Genomic DNA, 20,835 nt, shown 5'->3' on the forward strand with positions numbered 1-20,835 from the left:
ACTACGACATAAATAAAAATTTTGATTTTTTAAATTTAGTTATATATTTATATTGTATACTCCCTCTGTCCCTCTCATTTCTTTACAGTTACTATTTTGGGATGTCCCTCTCATTTCTTTACGTTACCATAAATAGTAAGTTTTTTCCATCATTACACCCACTATCTTCCCCCACTATCTCATATTTAACAATAAAAACTACTATTACACCCACTACTTTCCTCCACTATCTCAAATCTATTATTAAATATTGATGGGTCCCACCACTTTACCCACTTTTCATCTAACTTTACTCATTTTTCATACATTGTCTTGGTTTCCGTGTCCCCCTCCAATGTAAACAATTGAGGGGGACGGAGGGAGTAATCATTTTGGACAAAAATGATTGTATTATAGAATCAATTCGGATATTGTGATTAATTTTAATAATAAATTTTAATTTATAAATTGATTAATGAAATATCTGATAAATAATAAAATTGATTTCTTAAAAGTTAAGATGATATTTGTTATGGAGTGTGATTTTATATTAACTTATATTTACAAATGGAATTAACAACCGAGTCCGTACACACGCAGAAAAAATAGGAAAAGAAGAAATAGTTATGGGCGGCCCATAAATAAACGAGCCACTTTATTGTGGATCCAACCCACAGTTTTCTCCAACCAACCGGTAACCGCCACAACCTGTCACCCCCACACGACTCATCAACCGCCACGTGTCAGTCTCATCTTCCTCGATCCCCTAAAACCCCTTGTCTCCTTCCTCACTTGCACTAGTACCATTTCATATTTATCCTTCTCTATTTATATCACTTCTCCTCTGCTCTGCTAAGCTCCAGATCCATCTTTTTATTCTATTTTCACTTTTATTTATTTATTGTATTTATAATTAATATCTTTTTATATATATTTGCTTATATCGCGCCGCCAGATCCTTCGCCGCTCAGATTCCGATCATCGGCGTCGTTTCAGAATCTAACACTAGATACTCCTTGTGCTACTTCATTTATAGACAGATAGATACGTTTTGTATGTATGTCCATGTGTTTCATTTCAGCTTATTTCTGCTTTTTGTTTAATTAGCTTAGAAATTGGGGTTTATTAAAGTATGGATTCGTAGATTAATTAGTTTTAGATTGCTTGTAGTTTAGATCACTTTTTTTTTTTTTGGATTTTAGGGTTAGGATTGATAAATAGATTAGTTAATTTTAGATTGTATTGTAGATTAGTGTTTTTGTTTTTTGGGATTTTTTGGGGGATTTTAGGGTTAGGATTGAAAAAGTGGCGAAGATGAGTTTGGGGGCGGCTGAGGATGATTCAGCAACGGAGATTCATCTTCCAGCTGATATTGATTGGGAAATGCTCGATAAATCGAGGTTTTTCTTTCTCGGGGCAGCTCTTTTCTCAGCTGTATCTGGCACTTTGTATCCAATGGTTGTGTTGAAAACTAGGCAGCAAGTGTTGCTTAAAGATACTTCGTGTTTTAAGCTTGCGGCTTGGGTGCTCAAGCAGGAGGGGTTTAGGGGGTTTTATAAGGGCTTTGGGACGTCGTTGATGGGGACGATTCCTGCTAGGGCGCTTTATATGGGGGCACTTGAGGTTACCAAGAGTAGTGTGGGTACTGCTACTGTTAATTTCGGGGTTTCTGAGGGGAATGCTGCCGCGATTGCGAATGCTGCTGGGGGTGTCAGTGCTGCTATGGCGGCGCAGTTGGTTTGGACTCCGATTGATGTTGTTAGTCAGAGATTGATGGTGCAAGGTGGGAGTAATGTGAATGGTTCGGGTGGGAGTGCTGTGAGGTATAGTGGTGGGATTGATGCGTTTAGGAAGATTGTTGCCTCAGATGGGTTGAGAGGTCTTTATAGGGGGTTTGGGATTTCTACATTGACGTATGCTCCGTCCAATGCTGTATGGTGGGCGTCTTATTCTGTAGCGCATAGGTTGATTTGGGGAGGGGTTGGTTCATATTGTTGTAAGAAAGATGAAGGGGGTTTTAGGCCTGGTTCGATGGCTGTGGTGGCGGTACAAGGGGTTAGTGCTGCTATGGCTAGTGGGGTATCAGCCTTGATCACAATGCCGCTAGATACAGTAAAGACAAGACTGCAAGTGTTGGAAGGAGAGGGCCGGCCGACAATTGGACAGACCGTGAAGAAGCTGGTCAAGGAAGGCGGACTAGGTGCTTGTTATAGAGGTTTGGGGCCGAGGTGGGCTTCGATGTCTCTTTCCGCAACCACCATGATCACCACTTACGAGTTCCTAAAAAAAATGTCTACGAAGAATCAAGAAGTGTTTGCTTAACTAAGTTTTGTGGGAGAAAGATACAAAGTGGAAAAAGTTTAGTATGTTGCAAATCAGATACACACTGTTATAACTTGGTTGCTTGTCATGTGCTGATGACCTTCCTCTATGAATACCAATGTAAATATGTAAAGTTGTACTTAAGGTTTACTTATGATTAACACGAAAATCAAATTACAATGTCCAATATTGTACAAGTAGTTCAACCTTGGTCAGGGTCAGAGTCAGATCCTGTTAGTTGTGTCTGAATGATATTGTAGGTTCCCGGGGGACATCCACCTGGTATATACAAGAGCCAGATTGAGGGTACAAACATTGAGCAATATGCCTCTACTTCGGTTCAAGAGGCAAATGCTGAGCAGTATGGCCACTCAGAAAGGTCAAGCCACCAGAAGCTTCATAAACATATCGTCCAACGATTGGAGAACCTAATTGATATCATCCCCAAGTAGAATTAAAGTAATCAAATCTGATGTCATATGGTTGTTTACCTAACAAAACTGCGATTCGTTAATTTGCATTCATCTTGATTACTGTACGGAGTACCGACTAAACACAAACTATTATATCGAATTATTGATAGCTGCATTTTGCAGCGGACATAAGATATCTATTTATAATGTAAACTTAAAAAATGATCATATTTCTCTTCTATAAATACACAATCTTTATATCCTATTTTCGTATAATCTTGCAATATTTTCCATTAAATATTTTCTCATATAGTGTGAATTTAATATTTTTCCCATGTAATTTGTTTTTTTTCCCGTAATATGATGATCTTAATTATATGACATGTTATTTAATTAAATTATATTTTTAAATCTTTTAATCACTATAATTTGATCTTTTAAATTTTAATGTTGTTAAATGATGTCCTAAAATTAAAATCAACTTTGCTAAGTCGTAAGTATGAATTTTAATTAATTTTAGAATCTGGATAAAAAAAACTGAACCGTGGTCTTAGTATTGATAAAAAATTGAATTCTACATAATAACCGACCCTTTCAAATTGTAATGTGACCATTTCCCTAATTTAGTAATTATTTTTATCATAAATATAATTATGATGTGTTATTAATTTGTTTAAATTCAATTATCATATAAGAAGTAGGTGAAAGATAAAAAAAAATAAATTGATATTTTTTGGAGGCCAATTAATATTTAATTGTCAAAAAAATAACCTTGAAGGCTACTTGTCTACTTGTTTTTTAGGAGAGAAAGCAAGTGAATGTAAGTGAATTAAAGTGTGCTCTCACTTTCCTCCCAAAAGCCACTTTTGGGGTGAAAGTTTTAGAGTGAAACTAAGCTATATTTGCACTCACTTTCACTTGCTTTCGCCTTTTTAAAGAACTCAGGAGCACGAATAGAAGTGAGAGTTAGATCACTTTACTTTCTCTTCACTTGCTTTCCTCCCTATTTAAAACTCGAGAGCAGGGTGTTAATCGCAAAAAAAAAATAACCTCCCACGTAAGTGAATTGGGTCTTAGAACGGGAGATGCTCTAAAGCCTTGCAAAGCTTCTAACCTCATCAACCTGTTTCATATCATGATCAAAACAAGACAATCCTAATATCTATTACTTTTAAGGAAACAACATATGAAGGAAGGGAAAACATCAGATATGGACACATAAATACTGAGCTTAATTATTGTTTCAAATGTTTGAAGAGAAGAGTATTTCCAATTCCCACAATGAACAACATAAATTCTAACTGAATACATAAGCATCCTGATTGTAACGTCTTCAGGTTAAAAAAGAAAAGAAAAGAAACATCCTCATGGCAACCTACGCACTAACATCAATTTTAAAACACAGAAGCTACACATTTGATTATGGGGACCTACACGATATCTAAAGACTGATAATCAAGATACTTGTTTTCATTGCCGAGACAGAACCCGCATATTAGATCGTTAGCACAATCCAACTATGAAGAGTGAGGGGTTTCAGCTGTTTTGGTAACAGTCAAACACGAGCCCTTTTGTTGCTGCAAGAGGGGCATTTGTACTGCTTGATATGCTCAGCCCTGGCTGGGGTGATCTTGACGCACTTCCCATGGAACCACTTCTCGCAGATGTCACAGCAAATCCAGAACTCATCCTGTCCATAGTTCTCTCCACATGCTCCACATAATGCATCCCCATGTTCATCTTCCTCTTCTTCCAAGCCTTCCTCATCCTCATCATCGTCTTTTGGTTCCGGTCCTTTTGGAAACTTGACTTCAGATTCAGTGATTCGCTGTTTCATCAAGAACTTGAAACATTAGAAAGTTTATTAAACAGATAAAATCCTGCACACCAACTAAATTTTGATAAATAAAAGAACAAATTGTTTATTCAGTTCTTTTCCGCTATCCAGCTTTGAAAAACCTGAAACCGCGGAGAGGGTACGTAATTACTAATGTCATTCCCATATAAGGATTAAAAAAGAAATAGACTGTGGCGAAGGTCTTAGTTTACCAAAGCTCATAACTTGCTCTCATGAAGGTGAGCAAACTAAAGATGGCTAGCCGCAGGTGAGACAGACATGATATGTAATATAGGAATCTCCGTATCCATAGCAATAAAAGGGTGTCCTTATTCAGCAACACCAAATAAGGAAATATATAGTCATCATATTTACAAATATAATAATTGTAGAGTTCAGGAAAATTGATGCCAACAATGAGACACTTGACTTTGACGTATTAATCTACGTTCATATGGCAATAAGCAACACCAAATAAGGAAATAAATACTCATCATGTTCACAAATATAATAAATTGTTCTTGTTATAAAAAAGGTGTCCTTATTTAGCAACACCATATAAGGAAATAAATACTCACTATATTTACAAATATAATCAAATATAACAAATTGTAGTATTCCAAAAAAAATGTGCCAACAATGACACACATGACTTCCACGTGTGAATCTCCAATTTTATGCCATAGAAGGGTGTATTTAGCAACACCAAATAAAGAAACAAATACTCTCATAACATTTAAATATATAATAAAGTGTAGAGTTCCGAAATATAACTGCCAACAATGACACTTGAGATTAAGTACTTGTTTAACTTCTTCAGTCGTCAAATGCTGTGCCCTAAGTTATGCATTTCAATTAATTTAGGCACCTAGCTAGCTTTGAAAACCACAAACTATTCCCATAACTGAAATCAAATATAACGATCAACGTGGGTCAAATTCTTAAGACTCGGGAGCAGAGGATCTAGCAGCAACTTTATTCAGACAATGGATTTAAAAAAAAGAGAGATAGAGAAACTTTTCCCCACCTTAGGATTTGACTTAGGTTTGTTGTTGCCATGATTGGACACAGCTGATTTTTCCTTTGACTGTTTCTTAGATGCCCCCGTCGTCACAGCTTCATATATCGTTGGGAGATCATTTATCATATTAAAAAGTCTCTTTCTGCACAAACAATACAAATAGGAAAAAATATTAAAGGGTATGAGACCAAAGCATGTGTCATCCCATGAGATAATACACAAGCAGCAACTTTTAGCCACCACTGCAGAACTATCTATTTTGGTCGTTTCTAAGATCAGTGCAGGTCAACTCATAAGAGCAAGTCCAATGCTAAAGTTTAAACGGCTATAGCCATTGTATAATTTAAGACCAAAAGGTAGTGTTTGGTATTAAAATACAATTAGTGGTCCAATGCATAGTTTTAAAATAGGACAAACTACATTCCAGTCTTACTAACTTTTCACCAAACTCCTTTAACTTTAGTTAGGTAGATGATGTGGCAAGGATGACTAGCTATCTTCAGCCCTAAATCTAATACCAACTATTCATTTATGCATGTATAGGACTAAATATAGCTAGCATTGGAGTGGTATTTTGTAAACTTAGTTCTATATTATAGCTATGCATTGGACTTGCTCTAAACACAACATATGCATAAGCGGGATACGGTTCTTTCTTTGCTCCAAGCAGATACAGCACCACTTCAGGTAATGATGATGCATTAACTATAAGCTATGTGAATGAGGGGTAAAAAGATTTTCTGCAATGTCATATAATCAATGTTAAACTGCTAATGCTAATGTATAAAAGCATATATTCAATGACTCGTCCGCAACCATGCTATTGACTTGACCTGCCTCAGTGAAGGAATATAGCATTCAGTTGACCACTGATGCCCAACTAAGAATAGAATTGTCAAGTTGTATTAATCACATAGAAATTAGTTGAATAATATACTTTTTCCATGTTATTTCTGTTCATAGGAGTAAGTTGGTCTCTAAATCACTGAACACACTCTCTCACAAATGGAATCAACTTTCTCACCACAAAGGATGTTAGCATACCGATAGATTGTAGGGTGCTAATCTGGTTTCATCACAATTACCGGAGGACGGTACAAACATCCCAATTATAATGGTTTATAACTTTGCATAGTTAATGGGGACGATCATCCAGCATTAGTAGTATCATACTGTATAAATTACATAATTGAGCAATAAACTTATTTTGAGAAAAATTTCAAGAAATGGATACATGAAGCAGAACACCACTTTGTCATTTTTAATTAAATGCGATATTGTGACAGAAAGTGGTGCCCTTTTCAAATATGCCTTGAACACCGTTCTTACTGCACTCTGTAATTGCTAAATTTTTGAATAATACATGGCATATATGAGTTATATATAGTATTTTGGAACGGGAACACTCATAGCTGTAAGCAATTATGTACAACATATACTACATGATAGAGCATTTGCAAAACTTTATCTACTAGAATAGAAACTTGTCCTTCAAGTCTTTCACATAAGATTAAGACAATGTAAAAGAGACATTTTTCTGGTATTTAAGCAATATCAATAACCTTAAAGGTGTACAACATTAGAACTGCAGCAGCCTTAAGGCACGCTCTACATATTCAAAATTTTCCAAATGAAATTTGTAAGCAATGACAAATTATTAAAAAGTTTAGCCACATTGAAAAATTCAGCTGATCATTGAGGACATAAGCTTCAGTTTTTCTTTTTCATCTAAATCCTCCCATATACAGCCAGAACATGTACAGTGCCAGCATAGCTAACATAAGGCAAGTAAAACATATTACATTCAAGCTAATTTATCCAGATTCCAATGGAGAATAATATGGTGTTCAAACAAAAAAGTTACCTGTCAGCTTTATCAAATCCAAATCGAGCGCCAAAGTAAAATGCAACAGCAAGTAGCCATGCATCACTGTGGACGGCAACCAAAGACAACCAATCCTTCTCTTGCATCCCATCTCTGGCAAAGTTGATACCAAGTGCAGGCTCCGGAAGCTCTGGGGGTACTTCTTCTGCAGGTAAATTGACTTCCCACCGCTCATTGGGAAACCCATAAAGGCATAAATTTTCCTTTTCTGTTATTTAATAGAGAGATCAGTTCTCAACAATATATTAACATTTGAAAGTTACAATTGAGCATATTGCACAAAATCAGTATGACCCAACTAACTAGTAATTAATTTTGATTGTGCAAGCGAAAAGTAGAAAAAGAAAAACTTTTTACAAACACATACAAACTAGATGACATGTGAAGGAAATTTAAAGAGATTCAATTACAGCCTATCACAAAACCGCAGAACTTGCTAAGTGAACAGTATCAATCTAGTTTGAAATTATAGTTCAGACTTCAGTACATAACTACATACCAAGTAGTTGAACGGCTGAAGATAACTAGGTCTTGTCAAGTCGATATTGAGTAGAAACAATCATAGTATAAAACCAAGTTCAGATGACAGATACAAAACTAAGGTACATATGAAAGCTGCAGACAATTCATTGCAGGAACAATTCTAATCATAAAGGAAAGAAAAAATTAAAAGCAACAGAGTGGCTATACAAATGACCAAATAAGTGGAGCCTGTTAGGATTATTGAGTTCAACTGCTCACGAGAATTTTATAAACAAGGCAAAGTGCCAAATCAACTTTTTCCACTCATATATAACAACATTCCTAGAGAAACAAAACTTAACTTGACTCCCTATGGAGATCTGTCTCACATGTCAGACTCTAAAAACCACTAACTTGTTCGTAATTGCAAGCCTGCCATTAAGAGGGCATACTTTCTACATTCTACCCATCACTATGCTACTTGTAAATTTATTCCATCTGGTCCCATTACAACTCATGTCCAATTTTAATGGGGGTATAGTTAGATGAAAGGTCATATTTCTACTATCAAAAGATATAGAGACTGATAAGAACTAGACCTTGAAACCAGAAACAGCAATGTAACGTAAAGTAGATGGCCCCAGCAATTAACAAGATTTAAAACACACGCTTCAGGTAAAGTTATCAGTTATCACCACCAGTATTATCATGCATGCTTTATGTTATACAGGAATCTAGGCAACCAAAATTGAACGTCAAACTGAACAAGAAAGAAAAGGCCAAACAAGTGGCACAAACTTGCAGTAAACACAAGAAAATATTCAATCACACTATTAAAGCCTTATAACTGCAGGGGAGAACTGTGACAGCATTATTACTCTTAGGCCATGTTTGTTTGAACTTTGCAGGGATTATAACCCCGGATTATTATATTGGAGTTGGGTTCAATTTCATATTTCAAATGTAAAGGATTATCCATAAATTCATATTTCAATCATTGTTTTAATTCATGTCCATTGGATTATAATATCTTGTAAGCGAAGGTACTATAATCCACAGAAATGAATCAAAAAGGTGATTGCAATACAATATCATGGGATTATGATCCTTTAAATTTATAGATAGTAATGTCGTTGTCCGGGGATTATAATTCTTTCGAACAAACATGGCCTTAGTATCTTTTTGGAATCTTCAGACAATGAGATGACGAAAGTGGGTGCGTATGCATTAAAAAATCGTTTTTAGATAGAAGAGGGTTGTATCTATAAGGGAAAGTGTTGTATTATTGCAACATTTTCAGCAGGAGCAAAAAGGACTTGCCCCATAAGCAGGAGCACTATATCGACATACTCATATTGAGTGAATCAACACATTTCATATGTTCAATTTAATACCATAATTAAGACTGAGAGGGACAATGACAGAACCGGTAGCAAACAAGGCTAGATGGGACCAAGTAGCCCTGATCTGCAGATATTATGACTTTTAAGGTCAACATTCAGGGAGGTAGATTGACATCATAAAATTTTAGCTCAAATCAAACTTTATTTACAAGGGTCGACATTATTTTATGGATAAAAATTAGTACTGACAATTTTAAGCATCGAAGAACGATTTGGTGCATATTATGCAACAGTGACCATCTGATAACCTATCATTTCACATTAACAATGTCCCAGAAATAGAAAGGAAAAAAAAAATGAAACACTTTAATCTTCACAGGATCAAACTGGTCCATTTTCTTTCAAATTGCTCCGAGTTCAAATATTACTTCTGCCCTCAAACAGATGACATATTTCCAGATGGATTGCAAGTTAAGAAATCATAGTAAGATAAATTTTTTGAATTCACTCCTAATCGGTCCAGCCAATATTAAGGCAGTTGGCATGTACTTCATATTACCATGATCACTCACCAAATATTACCAAGGCATAGTCTGACTTTCCTTCTACATATTATTCTTCATTCTATGTGATTGACACGAACTAGTATTTTACATATATAGAAAGCAGAAAATGTATTTCCTTAACAATCAGTTATCATATATCCAGTTAAACAAATACATTGCATGAGATAATCAAAATATAGACAAGGATTGGGGAAAGGCAAGTTTAATGTGAAAATCTAATATAAGGCAACTGTTCAAAACTAAAGGGTAACCTACGCTTACCTTCAGGACCTGGCCAATGTACACATAGAAACATATCTAAAAACTATAGGTAGCTCGGTTACACAAGGATACCCACACATTTGCAGACAAAATTTATTTATTTAAATCACAAATGCATTTGAAAACCAGACACAATAATAATGCCAGAGCCAACATTGTCCACTTCAAGGCAAGACTGTTTAGATTATCTATAAACTCCTACAGTATAGAGTGCAAACTTAAAAACAAGATTTGCATTATAATGTGGAAACAATGGTATTGGTTAAGTAAACAAATATGAGAAGGCAGCTTACTGCTCTGCCCTCAAAACAGATGATAGAATTTCCGATCACAGGAAACTTAAGAAATTATAGCAAGATATGTCTTTTGAATTCACCCCTAACCAGGCAAGTCAGTAAAAAGGAAAATGACACATAATTTAGAAGACCCTGATCAGTGATCCCTCTCTAAATATTACCAAGGAAATGTCTGACTTCCCATAAACAAATATTACTTCACTTTATTCAGTGGACAATAATAGCATTGTAAGCATATTTATCAATCATCAATGACCATATATCCAGGATACAGATGTCCAAGTTGACCAACGATACCACATAACGTAATCAGAATGTAATAAAGACTGGGCAAGGGCCAAGTTAATCTGACACATAAATGAAGGCAATTGTTCTATACTAAAAGGTAATCTAGGCTTCCCTTCAGGACCTGGCCAATATACACATTCAAACATATTTAAAATATATAGTTAGTTGGTGTACACAAGAAAATCCCACACATTAGCAGACCAAAGTTTCCTCATCTGAAAAAAGCTATATTTATAGAACAAATTTAAAAAATATAACCGGAGTACGACACTCGTACAAGAATCCACATTGGACACTTAAGGCAATCTGGTTAACTTAGCTTCTACTTCTCTAAATCACAAAGTTTATTGCAAAATCATAAACTAGAAACAAAAAATACATGATAATGTGGAACGGGAACCAATAGCATTCATTTAGCAAACACTGGAATAACATTCCTGACTTAGCATGCACTGCAAGCACATTCTTGATGTAGACATGTAATGCAATATAAAACTGTATAATGTAACAGGAATCTTATCTTGACAAGTATAAACCCACATAAATATAATTCACATTTTGTGATGGAAAAGTAAATCACATACAAATAAACATTTATTAACATGCATAAATAGGCACTAATATATTTAAATCCACATTAAACACAGTCAAACTATAATTAATCGTTTACAAAAAAGGTAATAAATTACAGTGAGAGAGTGTAGAAAACTAACCAGGGTCACACTGCTGGTAAAATTCTTCAACATCTACGGAAAAAACCCAGAAATAATATATAAAAATCCCAACAAAATTCCCTAAAATCTAAGAATTTAAAACAAAAAATACCCACAAAATAAATCAAAAACCCCAAACAGAAAATCACAAAAAATGGTAAAAATTAAAAAATTGAAGATACCAGTAGTAAGGGCCTTAATCATTCCAGCTCTCCGGCTCTTGAAATCCCTGAAAACCTCTTCAACAGTCCGGGGATTGTAGTGTTGACCACCTCCATCCATAGCTTGTTGTGCGTATATATTTTATATGTAAGTATAATTTATTCAAGTGTTTGGTGGGAAACAAGAGACAGTAGAAACAAAGGGGGTAATGTTAAGAAGATTATTTGACCTTGTTGCCGCTGCAGCAGATGATACAATACAATGTCTTTTTTATATCAAAGACAGATAATGGGAGTGAAGCAGATTGATTAACTAGATTGGATACAACATTGTTGAGTCCGGATGAGGGTTTGGATCTCAGGCAGGCCCACTTTATTAAAGCCCTGAAATTTGAATTAGTATTGGTCAATATTGGATGGTTGACTTTGGCCCATCTATTTATCTATTTAAATGATATTGCTTGAAGGAACTCTGCAGTTTCTTACCAAAAATCCTTCATACAACTGGTATGTTTACAAAAATTGTCATCTTTCACTAATGTTTTATTTGTTTTCTACTTTGTTTTTTCCTGGGGTCTATAACTGTAATTTGTATATAATAAATGTAGGAGTTATTCAAATGCACACTTTTATTGGTTTTGGTTTTTTTGTCATCTAAAGTCTGCAAGAAAATAACAAGTTTTTTATTGTTTGCAAATGTTCATAACAATTATAACTGATGAGTCTTTATTTTGACATATTTATGGTAAACTTGTTATAGTCCCTAACATTCGAGAGTTTCTCAGATTTTTCGCGGTTTAAAAACCGAACCACAACATATAAAATCGAAACCGCACATTTTATAAATCGGACCGCATCAATGGTGTTTGGTTCTATTTCGGTTTTCATTTTTAAAAACAGCATTTTTGTGGTTCTGGTTGCGGGTAGAATTCTAGTTTCGATAGGATTTTATGATAACTAGTTGTTTTTAAATGACAACTTCTTGTTATTCTAATAAGATAATTTTCTACGAAACTTGATTAGTACAGGCACATAAGCAGGCTATTATCATCAATTATAAACATGTCTAAATTAAAATGTAAAGATAGCTTGTTGTTAAGAGTGATCATCAAAATTTAGAATTTACGATCTCTCTATGTTTAATGATTACACACTGCTTTGAAGAGATGAATACTCCCCCTGATTCTTGTAATTCCTACATACTACACATTAGACATAAAAGTTTCTAGCATAGAATCATAAAAGCAAAATCACGTAATAAATTTCTCAAAATAACTATTGATCCAGAACACCTTAAAAAATCATGTCTTTACTACTCCCTCCGTCCCATTTTAACTGCTTTTGACTTTTTTACACGTATTTAAGATGTTAAAAAAATTACATCTAAACACGATTATTTTTTATAAAAATTATATCAAATAAAAGTTTAGAGTCTAAACTTTTATTTGATATAAGAATTGAAATTTTTTATTGAGTGTAGATATTATTTTTTTACATCTCAATATACGTGTTAAAAAGTCAAACATCAGTTAAAATAGGACAGAGGGAGTATCTATCAACATCCAACAACCAAGTACTTGTTGACAAACTCAACAAAAAATTTCCAACACCATCAACCACATAAAATAATCTGAGAAAAAATCTAAAACAAAAACACTAAATAGATAAAATTTTGAATAAATCCTCCACGGAACCCCAAAATACTTTTGAAATTCCCTCCCTCTTAATTAGCAAAAAAGGTAACATCTTTGACTCCCGAAATAGCATCAAGAAGTGAAGGAACAACATCAGATCTAACGAATCCGGATATGGATCGTCCCGTAAAAAATACAATCCTGATCCGAATTTAAATCTGATAAAATGGATGGATATGGAAATGAATTTAGTGCGGTCCGATTCGAACCCGATCAAGTTGACAAGCCATTCTATCTGATATAATTAATTATCACAAATACATATCTATGATCAACATAATCATAATTAACGATGTCACGAGATTATATATATAATTATAACCAATCCTGTAATGTCAGTTATATACACCGAAAATCAACAACAAAGCTTCACGATATTTCTTATCTTATTAAAATTATATAATTTATTTATAAAAGTTAAATATTAATAAATTGTTACTTTTTTAATATAAAGCTAACTATTATAGTCATTTTGATTAAATTTTAGTTGTGATTTGTACCAATATAACCAAGTTATACTCATGTAGACTAAATATATATAGGATAGTTAATTATATAACTGAAAATTGATCTAAAATTCATAATATAAAATGATTCATATAATTTTCCATAATACTTTGTCAATTTTAATCATATTGCTTTCTGTAATTTTTTTTGTCAGGTATTGCTTTCTGTAATTGTTTACAAAAAATCGTACATTTTCCTATCTGATTATGTAATCGGGTGATTGAAACGTGGCAGTTTAGTTGTTATAATACGTGTCATGGATCGAATAAACCAGCTTAGTGGTCACTTACTCACTCAACCCATAAATTTTGGTATTCGTGGGAAACATGGCCTCCCTCGTTTCCTATACTTAAAATCACAACTATTTGCTTGCATGAAATCTCAGCAAACAACACTACAAGTCCATTTTCTCCCACAAAATCTAGCTATGGCTTTCATCAATTCTACTCCATTCTTCATCATACTCATCGTCTCATCAACTTCATTTTCTTCAGCATTTGCTGGATCAGTTGTAGAAGATCTCAATAATTTAAAACCACCTCCAAATTTTAAACAAACCATCACAAATAACTGCCAACTCAACCCATCCTTAAGGTACTGCAATGCCACACCTCATGATCTTGATGAAATATTCAAGTCGACAATTGTTGCAAGCCACTTGTGCCGCGAATCCAAAAATCCAAATTGTGTCGAATCATTTCCCAAAATTAATCTCAGGGATCGTCCGAAAATTGCACCATTGTACTTGTCATTCTCATTCTTCTGGAAATATTGCCCCTTGACAATTGTAGTGATTGACATATCCCACAATTCTCTGAGAGGTGAGTTCCCTTCTGATGTTTTTCATTGTACGCAAATTCGGAGACTCGATTTGAGTCATAATGAGTTATCAGGGGAGGTTCCAATCCAGAACTTTTCGCTTCTCAATAATCTGACAATGTTGAATATTTCTTACAATTATTTTTCTGAAACAAAAATCTCTGACGCTCAGTTTCTGAAACGGTTCAATTCTTCGAGTTTTATTCATTCGGGGCTCCTCCCGGATCACAACAAGTTCAAGATCAAGGCCGTCTTGTTGTTAATTTTGTTTCCACTGGTGGTGATTCTTTTTGTGGTTTTGTTAAGTTGGTTATGTTTCTGGAGGCCTGATTTTTTACCTAGAATGTTTCGAAGAAAATACAAATTTACACCGGCTATGCTGAAAGCCGAAACGGATGGATTTTCGAAGAGTAATTTAGTGAGGAGAAGTGCTAAAACGGATATCTACAGAGGTGTACTTAGAGATGGAAGCAGAGTGAGAATTGAGATTTACAAAAGTAGTGCTTCGAGGGAGAATCGAAGAAAGTTTGTTGAAGAATGTCGAGTTCTTGTTGAATTATGCCATGAGAATTTAGTGCAGGTTCTTGGTTGGTGTGACAGTAGGAGGCTAAAAGCAGTGGTTACAGAGTGGGTTGATGAATATAACGTTGAAATGTGGCTGTCTTCGACGGCTCCTCAGTGGAAATACAGAGTCGGAGTCTTGATGGGGATTGTAGAAGGGATGAGTTATCTACAGGAGGGGTGGCCTGAAGTTGATTATGACCTTAAAACCAGCAGCATATTATTTTCTCAAAATGAAGAGCCAATGATTTCAAGGTTTCGAGTCGAGGAGCACCACAGCTGCACCAGAAGTAAGTGTGCTTAAAAAAAATAATTATAATTTTGTTTATAAATTTCTCATTTGTGTTATTGTGACAGAGATCTACAAGTTCGGTGTGTTGGTTTTGGAGATGGTCACAAACAGGAGGCCACGAGAATTCGAGGGCAACGAAGTGAGTTTTGTGGAGTGGGTAACAGAGTATTATCCTGGAAATTCAGAGGAAGTGATTGATGAAAAATTGAGCAGAGCAGGACACGATTTGGATCATGCGACAGAGGCCTTAGAGCTGGGATTGATGTGCACTGAAACTACACAGGGTCAGCAGCCAAGCTTAGATGAAGTTTATGATGTTATTTCAAGGCTTCACAGGTGTTGCGTGGCTTAAACATCTTGTGTTCATAGGTCAGGACACTGAAGCCATGCACCTGAGAATACTGATGAATGGGAGTTTCAGTTTGGACTGTGAAATCCAAAGAAATTTCCTGGTTTTTTCTTGTTGCCTCTGTTAACTATTTAGATACGATTAGCAGTGGTTCTCGATTAGTTTTTTTTTCTTTTAATTTGTTTGCTTGTACGGACTATTTTAATTTATTGGTGTATGCATCAGTGCAGCACGTTTGTTTATTTGTGCAGAACACTCGCAATTAAACTCATTTGACTTTTTTTTCTTTCTACTGATCTAATTTAAGTTCAGTATCATCATGGTAATTTAATTTAATTTAATATAATCCTTGATAATGTTAGGATTAAAATTATGTGGGTGTTTAGCTACTCGACTTATTAATTTATTTGGAAGAGAGGTGGGTTTTATCTTATAATGGATTGTTTGACACTTTAGCAGAAGTGCTTAAAATGATGTTTGAAAAAAAAAATACATAAGAAATCTAGCTTATTTTGAAAGTTGAACTTCTTGTAACACTTAGGTTGTATTTACTTGGAGTGAATGGAATGGAGGGGAAATGGAATGAATTTTGTACTCTAAAATGATGTTGATGAAAGAAAATGTACATAATTTTCATTCTTTCAATCATTCCAATCTTACTATTTCAACTATAACTCTAACCCACATGTTTTGGAAGGAATGATCATTCCATTTTTACATCATGTTTCTTCACAATCCTTCTCACAAAAAAATTAACTACATTCATATTTTGTCACTATTATTTTATATTTTCTTCTTTCTCCTTAAAATTTTTATATAACTTTTCATTTCATTCTCCCCTCATTCATTTCCATGAAGTGAACACAACCTTGTAATCAGCGGAGATAGAGATGATGCCACTCGAAGTTCGATCAACTGCTTTTTGCCATGTTTGCCGCATTAAGAGCCGGCCAAACGGGCGGGCCGGGGCGGTTCGGGCCGGTTCAGTCGGTTTTCGGACCGTTGCCGGTGAAACCGTAACCGGCACGTCAAGATTGGCGGTCCGGGCCGGGCTCCAGAAAACTAAAACCATAACCGTATAACACGGTTTACACGGGTTATACGAGTTAGACGGGTTATACGGTTCGGGCGGTTCGGGCGGTTCGCGGTTCGAATTCTAACGGTTACTAAATTTACCCCAGCAAATTTTTATAAATTAAATTAAATTTTACTTTTTTTAAAGTTTCAAATTCATTGTAAAATACAAACTTTATGTTTTCATATAAAACAAAAAATAAAATATAAATATCGAGTGTATTAAAACAGAAACTTTTTATTAAAATATAAACTTTTTATTTCGTTTAAAATATAAACTTCTATATTTTTCTAATATAATATAATGGAAATGGAGAATCTTAATATTAATTTAATTAAAAATTTTAAAATAATTTTTATGATAGTTGACATTTAGTTTAAAATTAAAAATTAAAATATATAATATCGAGTGTATTAAAATATAAATTTTTAAAAATCGAGTGTATTAAAAACGGATAAAATGAAAGAAACCGTGAACCGCGGTTCACGGTTCGGTCACAGTTCCTGTGTAGTGTTGCACTGTTGCCTGTGTCACTGTGTGCTGTGTACGTGTGCTCGCCAATCAAACAAAATAATAAAAAAAAAACTTCTATTTTTTTTATAATATAATGGAAAAGAGAATCTTAATATTAATTTAATTAAAAATTTGAAAATAATTTTTATGATAGTTGACATTTAGTTTAAAATTAAAAAATAAAATATATAATATCGAGTGTATTAAAATATAAACTTTTTTATTTCGTTTTAAAATATAAAATTTTATGTTAAGATATTATATTTTCTTAGCATATCCAAATATATTATGTAATCAAATTTTTCCCTTTTTTTAATCAATTTAATTAAATGAAATTTAAGTTAAAAATGGATGATAAAACTAGGATAAAACGAAAGAAACCGTGAACCGTGGTCCACGGTTCGGTCACGGTTCCAAGTTGCCTGCCTTGTCAGTTGCCATTAAAGTTAAAGTTACAAATTTTTCATCAAAATAATTAAAAATATACTGTTATAAATTAATAAAATAATTAAATTATACGGCTCACGGTTCGGTCCGAGCGGTTACAGGTTCGACGGTTTTACGGTTTAAACGAGACAGTTTAAACGAATTCCAACGGTTCCGGGCCGGTTACGGTTCGGTTTTATATTTGATAACCCGTATTCGGCCCGTGTTGAGTGACGATTTGGTCGGTTTTGAACCGAACCGTATTTAGACGGTTCCGGGACGGTTAAAAAGACGGTTCGGTTCCGATCGGGCCGGACGGTTTGGCCCGTTTGGCCCGTTTGACCACCTCTAAATTACCAGAGCTTTGCTTCCATTATCTTACCAAGTAGAAATAAATTATGTGGAAAGTACTGTATAATATATCTATCCGACTGTCATGATTTTCATTTGTAGAATTTTATAAGGATTTTGCATGAAGTATATGTCATAAATAAATAATACCAGCATATTCTATATTTGGGCTTGATTGATTTTTCGAAAATGAGGGTTGTTTGGGTGAGTGTTTCTAGTTTTGTTTTCAACAATTATTCTTCTGTTTTTTATTTTAAAATAGTTTTATAGTTATATATATTATGAAAACTGCTTTTATAAACAGAATAGAATATCACACATCTTCTTAAAAAGGCGACTTCAAATTTTTTAAAATAAAAAAGATTTCCTAAGTTTAAAACCAAACACATATTTTGTCGCTTCTTTTTTTTTTCATCGGGTAGTTAGGGGTGAACATAAACCCGTTCAACCCGCTAACCCAACCCAAACCAACCCTTTTTTAGGCCGATTAACCCGACCCGTTCAAAACCGAAAAATAAATGGGTTAATTTTTAAAAAACCCGATAAAGTTGGGTTGGGTCAGAGTTTTACAGATTTTAACCCTAACTAACCCAACCCAACCCGATTATATATATACACGTGTGTGTATAATATTTACATATCTATCTTACATTTTTAAGTTTATCCCGATCAATCTTTAACCTAAATTTGATTTATCTAGGGTGTGTATATACATTTACAATAATAATATGAATAATTTTAAATATCTCGATAACTATAAAATGTAAATGATGACTTTTGAAATTTGAACATGGTTAATGATCTGTTAATGAACTGATGTACAACTTATAAATAAGAGTCCGTAACTGAGGGTGTATACAACAATTTCTTATTATTTCACCATTGTTCAAATGTTTCACTAATGTAATAGGCTTCTCTCTTCAATTAAAAACTTACGCATCGACTAATATCAGTGAACGATTCATAGAAACTGAGTAACTATAAATATATGTATGCCGACTGTTACTAGCTATCGACGTGCGAGTGAGTATATTTTTTTTTCCTATCCCAATGAATGACTAAATTTTTATTAATTATATTTTCGCAAGTTTAACCCAAACCAATCCGACCCAAACCGAATTAATTGGGTTGGGTAAGGTTGGGTTATATAAATTTTTTCTGATTAATGGGTTAAGTTTTTATTAACCCGCACTAATTGGGTTGGGTCGTTTTTTTCTAAAAACCCGCCCAACCCAACCCAACCCCGGGGTAGTTGTGTTTTGATTTGGTCCCGGTTCCTATTTCCTCTGAAAACGACAAAGTATGTTATGGTTTACTTAAAACTTTCGGAAGTAAGGTATTTATATTAGTCATTGATCAAAGAAATTGTAAGAGTTTGGATAATCAAAATTATTTGTAAGGTTGTAGGCTTTCAAAATTATTATATTTGGATATATGATAGAAGTCCAAATATAACAAGCGGGAGCACTTTTTAGAACTTACAAATGCTAATTTTTTTCTCAGAGTTTATGCTCTTTTATCAAACACTTTAATCACTTATAAAATTTAACTTGTTTCTAAGTTCTACTTCACTTTTTTATTTTAATCAAGAACCACTTATTTTAATCTCATCCAAACAGTCCCATATTATGTGTAGTGTTTGGCCCCGATTTTTAAGCATGCTTCTGGGTTTGATAAGTTAGAAATACTTGTTCGTACCGTTTGTGTAAAAAATCAAGAAATACTGTCAATAAGTTGAGATTACTAGTTTTTGTTTCATGACTTCTACTTCTTTCTAAATACTTTAATCACTTATAAGTCTTAACTAGCTTCTAATTTATATTTCACTTCCTTACTTTTTGTAGGAAACACTGATTTTAACAAATCATTTTTTTATGAAAAATAAGATGTTATGTAATTATAATCTTAACAACTCATTTTTTTTATGAAAAAATAAAGTGTTATGATAATGTTCTGTGTTAAAAGAGTTCGGGGTGGAATGTAATTCACTTATGATATACGCTCAATTTTGAACTACGGTGCCTTCAAATTTTAATTTCTCACACACAATATCTGCAAAGCATTAATGCATCGAAATTGTTAGCCAGCTGAAAGACGGTATGTCGGAGCCTGAAATTTCAATCATATACGGGCACAGCACTGTTCCAACAACCATGCTGCATGGAATTAAAACCACAACATAACGAAATTAAATAAGAAAATCTTTCAAACACATTCCATGTTACGCCGGGCCATGACCAGGGTCCACTCCTTTATCTTCAACCGATGCGAGTGGCATACTGACGTGGACAGGATAAGCAATAAAATCAATATGTAATAAACCATGTTAAAATATTTTAGTATATCAATTTAAAAAGAAGCGAATCACTAATTTTGACTACTGTTACTGTTTCCAATTCTGAATCTGTAAATATATTTTGGATCCCAAATTCTCACAAAACCGAGCTAAAACAAATTAAACTCTCGCATCGATACGTGTATGTTCATCAATATGCATATAAGTGTTGGTGATTCAAAATTCGAGCTATGAATCTGGTCTATCAGTCTTTATATGTGCATGCATGTATACTGCACACCACAAATAATTGTAATCCAAGGGATAAATTAATCATTGCACACGTAACGCAGGTCACATGCACACTTTTCAGCATATAAGTATCAGCATTCCCAGTTACATTCACGGACACAAACACTTAGGCCT

At 34.1% G+C, this 20,835-nt stretch overlaps 3 protein-coding genes across 3 annotated transcripts; 2 read left to right on the forward strand and 1 right to left on the reverse strand.

The window, feature by feature from the left end:
- The first annotated feature begins 773 nt into the window (after positions 1-773).
- On the forward strand, positions 774-2,488 carry LOC108197485 (uncharacterized). Its single transcript, XM_017365157.2, has one exon. The coding sequence runs from the start codon at positions 1,294-1,296 to the stop codon at positions 2,299-2,301; it is 1,008 nt and encodes a 335-aa protein (XP_017220646.1). The 5' UTR covers positions 774-1,293; the 3' UTR covers positions 2,302-2,488.
- A 1,437-nt stretch (positions 2,489-3,925) lies between these two features.
- On the reverse strand, positions 3,926-11,873 carry LOC108204921 (PHD finger protein ALFIN-LIKE 4). Its single transcript, XM_017374613.2, has 5 exons — positions 11,569-11,873; positions 11,387-11,419; positions 7,437-7,665; positions 5,579-5,714; positions 3,926-4,542 (listed from the first exon to the last, which is right to left on the reverse strand). The coding sequence occupies exons 1-5, from the start codon at positions 11,666-11,668 to the stop codon at positions 4,270-4,272; spliced, it is 771 nt and encodes a 256-aa protein (XP_017230102.1). The 5' UTR covers positions 11,669-11,873; the 3' UTR covers positions 3,926-4,269.
- Positions 11,874-13,941: 2,068 nt separating this feature from the next.
- On the forward strand, positions 13,942-15,956 carry LOC108222851 (probable LRR receptor-like serine/threonine-protein kinase At1g74360). The gene is made up of 2 exons (XM_017396791.2): positions 13,942-15,418; positions 15,486-15,956. Exons 1-2 carry the CDS (start codon positions 14,005-14,007, stop codon positions 15,770-15,772), a joined length of 1,701 nt encoding a protein of 566 aa, XP_017252280.1. The 5' UTR covers positions 13,942-14,004; the 3' UTR covers positions 15,773-15,956.
- The last annotated feature ends 4,879 nt before the right edge of the window (positions 15,957-20,835 follow it).

The sequence above is a fragment of the Daucus carota genome, chromosome 1, assembly GCF_001625215.2.
Source record: "Daucus carota subsp. sativus chromosome 1, DH1 v3.0, whole genome shotgun sequence".
Taxonomy (NCBI): Eukaryota; Viridiplantae; Streptophyta; class Magnoliopsida; order Apiales; family Apiaceae; genus Daucus; species Daucus carota.

Excerpts from the sequence above, each read along its gene's own strand:
- LOC108197485 (XM_017365157.2), top strand. The coding sequence starts at position 1,294 with ATGAGTTTGGGGGCGGCTGAGGATGATTCAGCAACGGAGATTCATCTT.
- LOC108204921 (XM_017374613.2), bottom strand. The coding sequence starts at position 11,668 with ATGGATGGAGGTGGTCAACACTACAATCCCCGGACTGTTGAAGAGGTT. Across the intron at positions 11,420-11,568 it reads GATTAAGGCCCTTACTACTG|ATGTTGAAGAATTTTACCAG; the intron begins GTATCTTCAATT and ends TTTTTTCCGTAG. Across the intron at positions 7,666-11,386 it reads TTACCAGCAGTGTGACCCTG|AAAAGGAAAATTTATGCCTT; the intron begins GTTAGTTTTCTA and ends ATTAAATAACAG.
- LOC108222851 (XM_017396791.2), top strand. The coding sequence starts at position 14,005 with ATGGATCGAATAAACCAGCTTAGTGGTCACTTACTCACTCAACCCATA. Across the intron at positions 15,419-15,485 it reads GCACCACAGCTGCACCAGAA|AGATCTACAAGTTCGGTGTG; the intron begins GTAAGTGTGCTT and ends TTATTGTGACAG.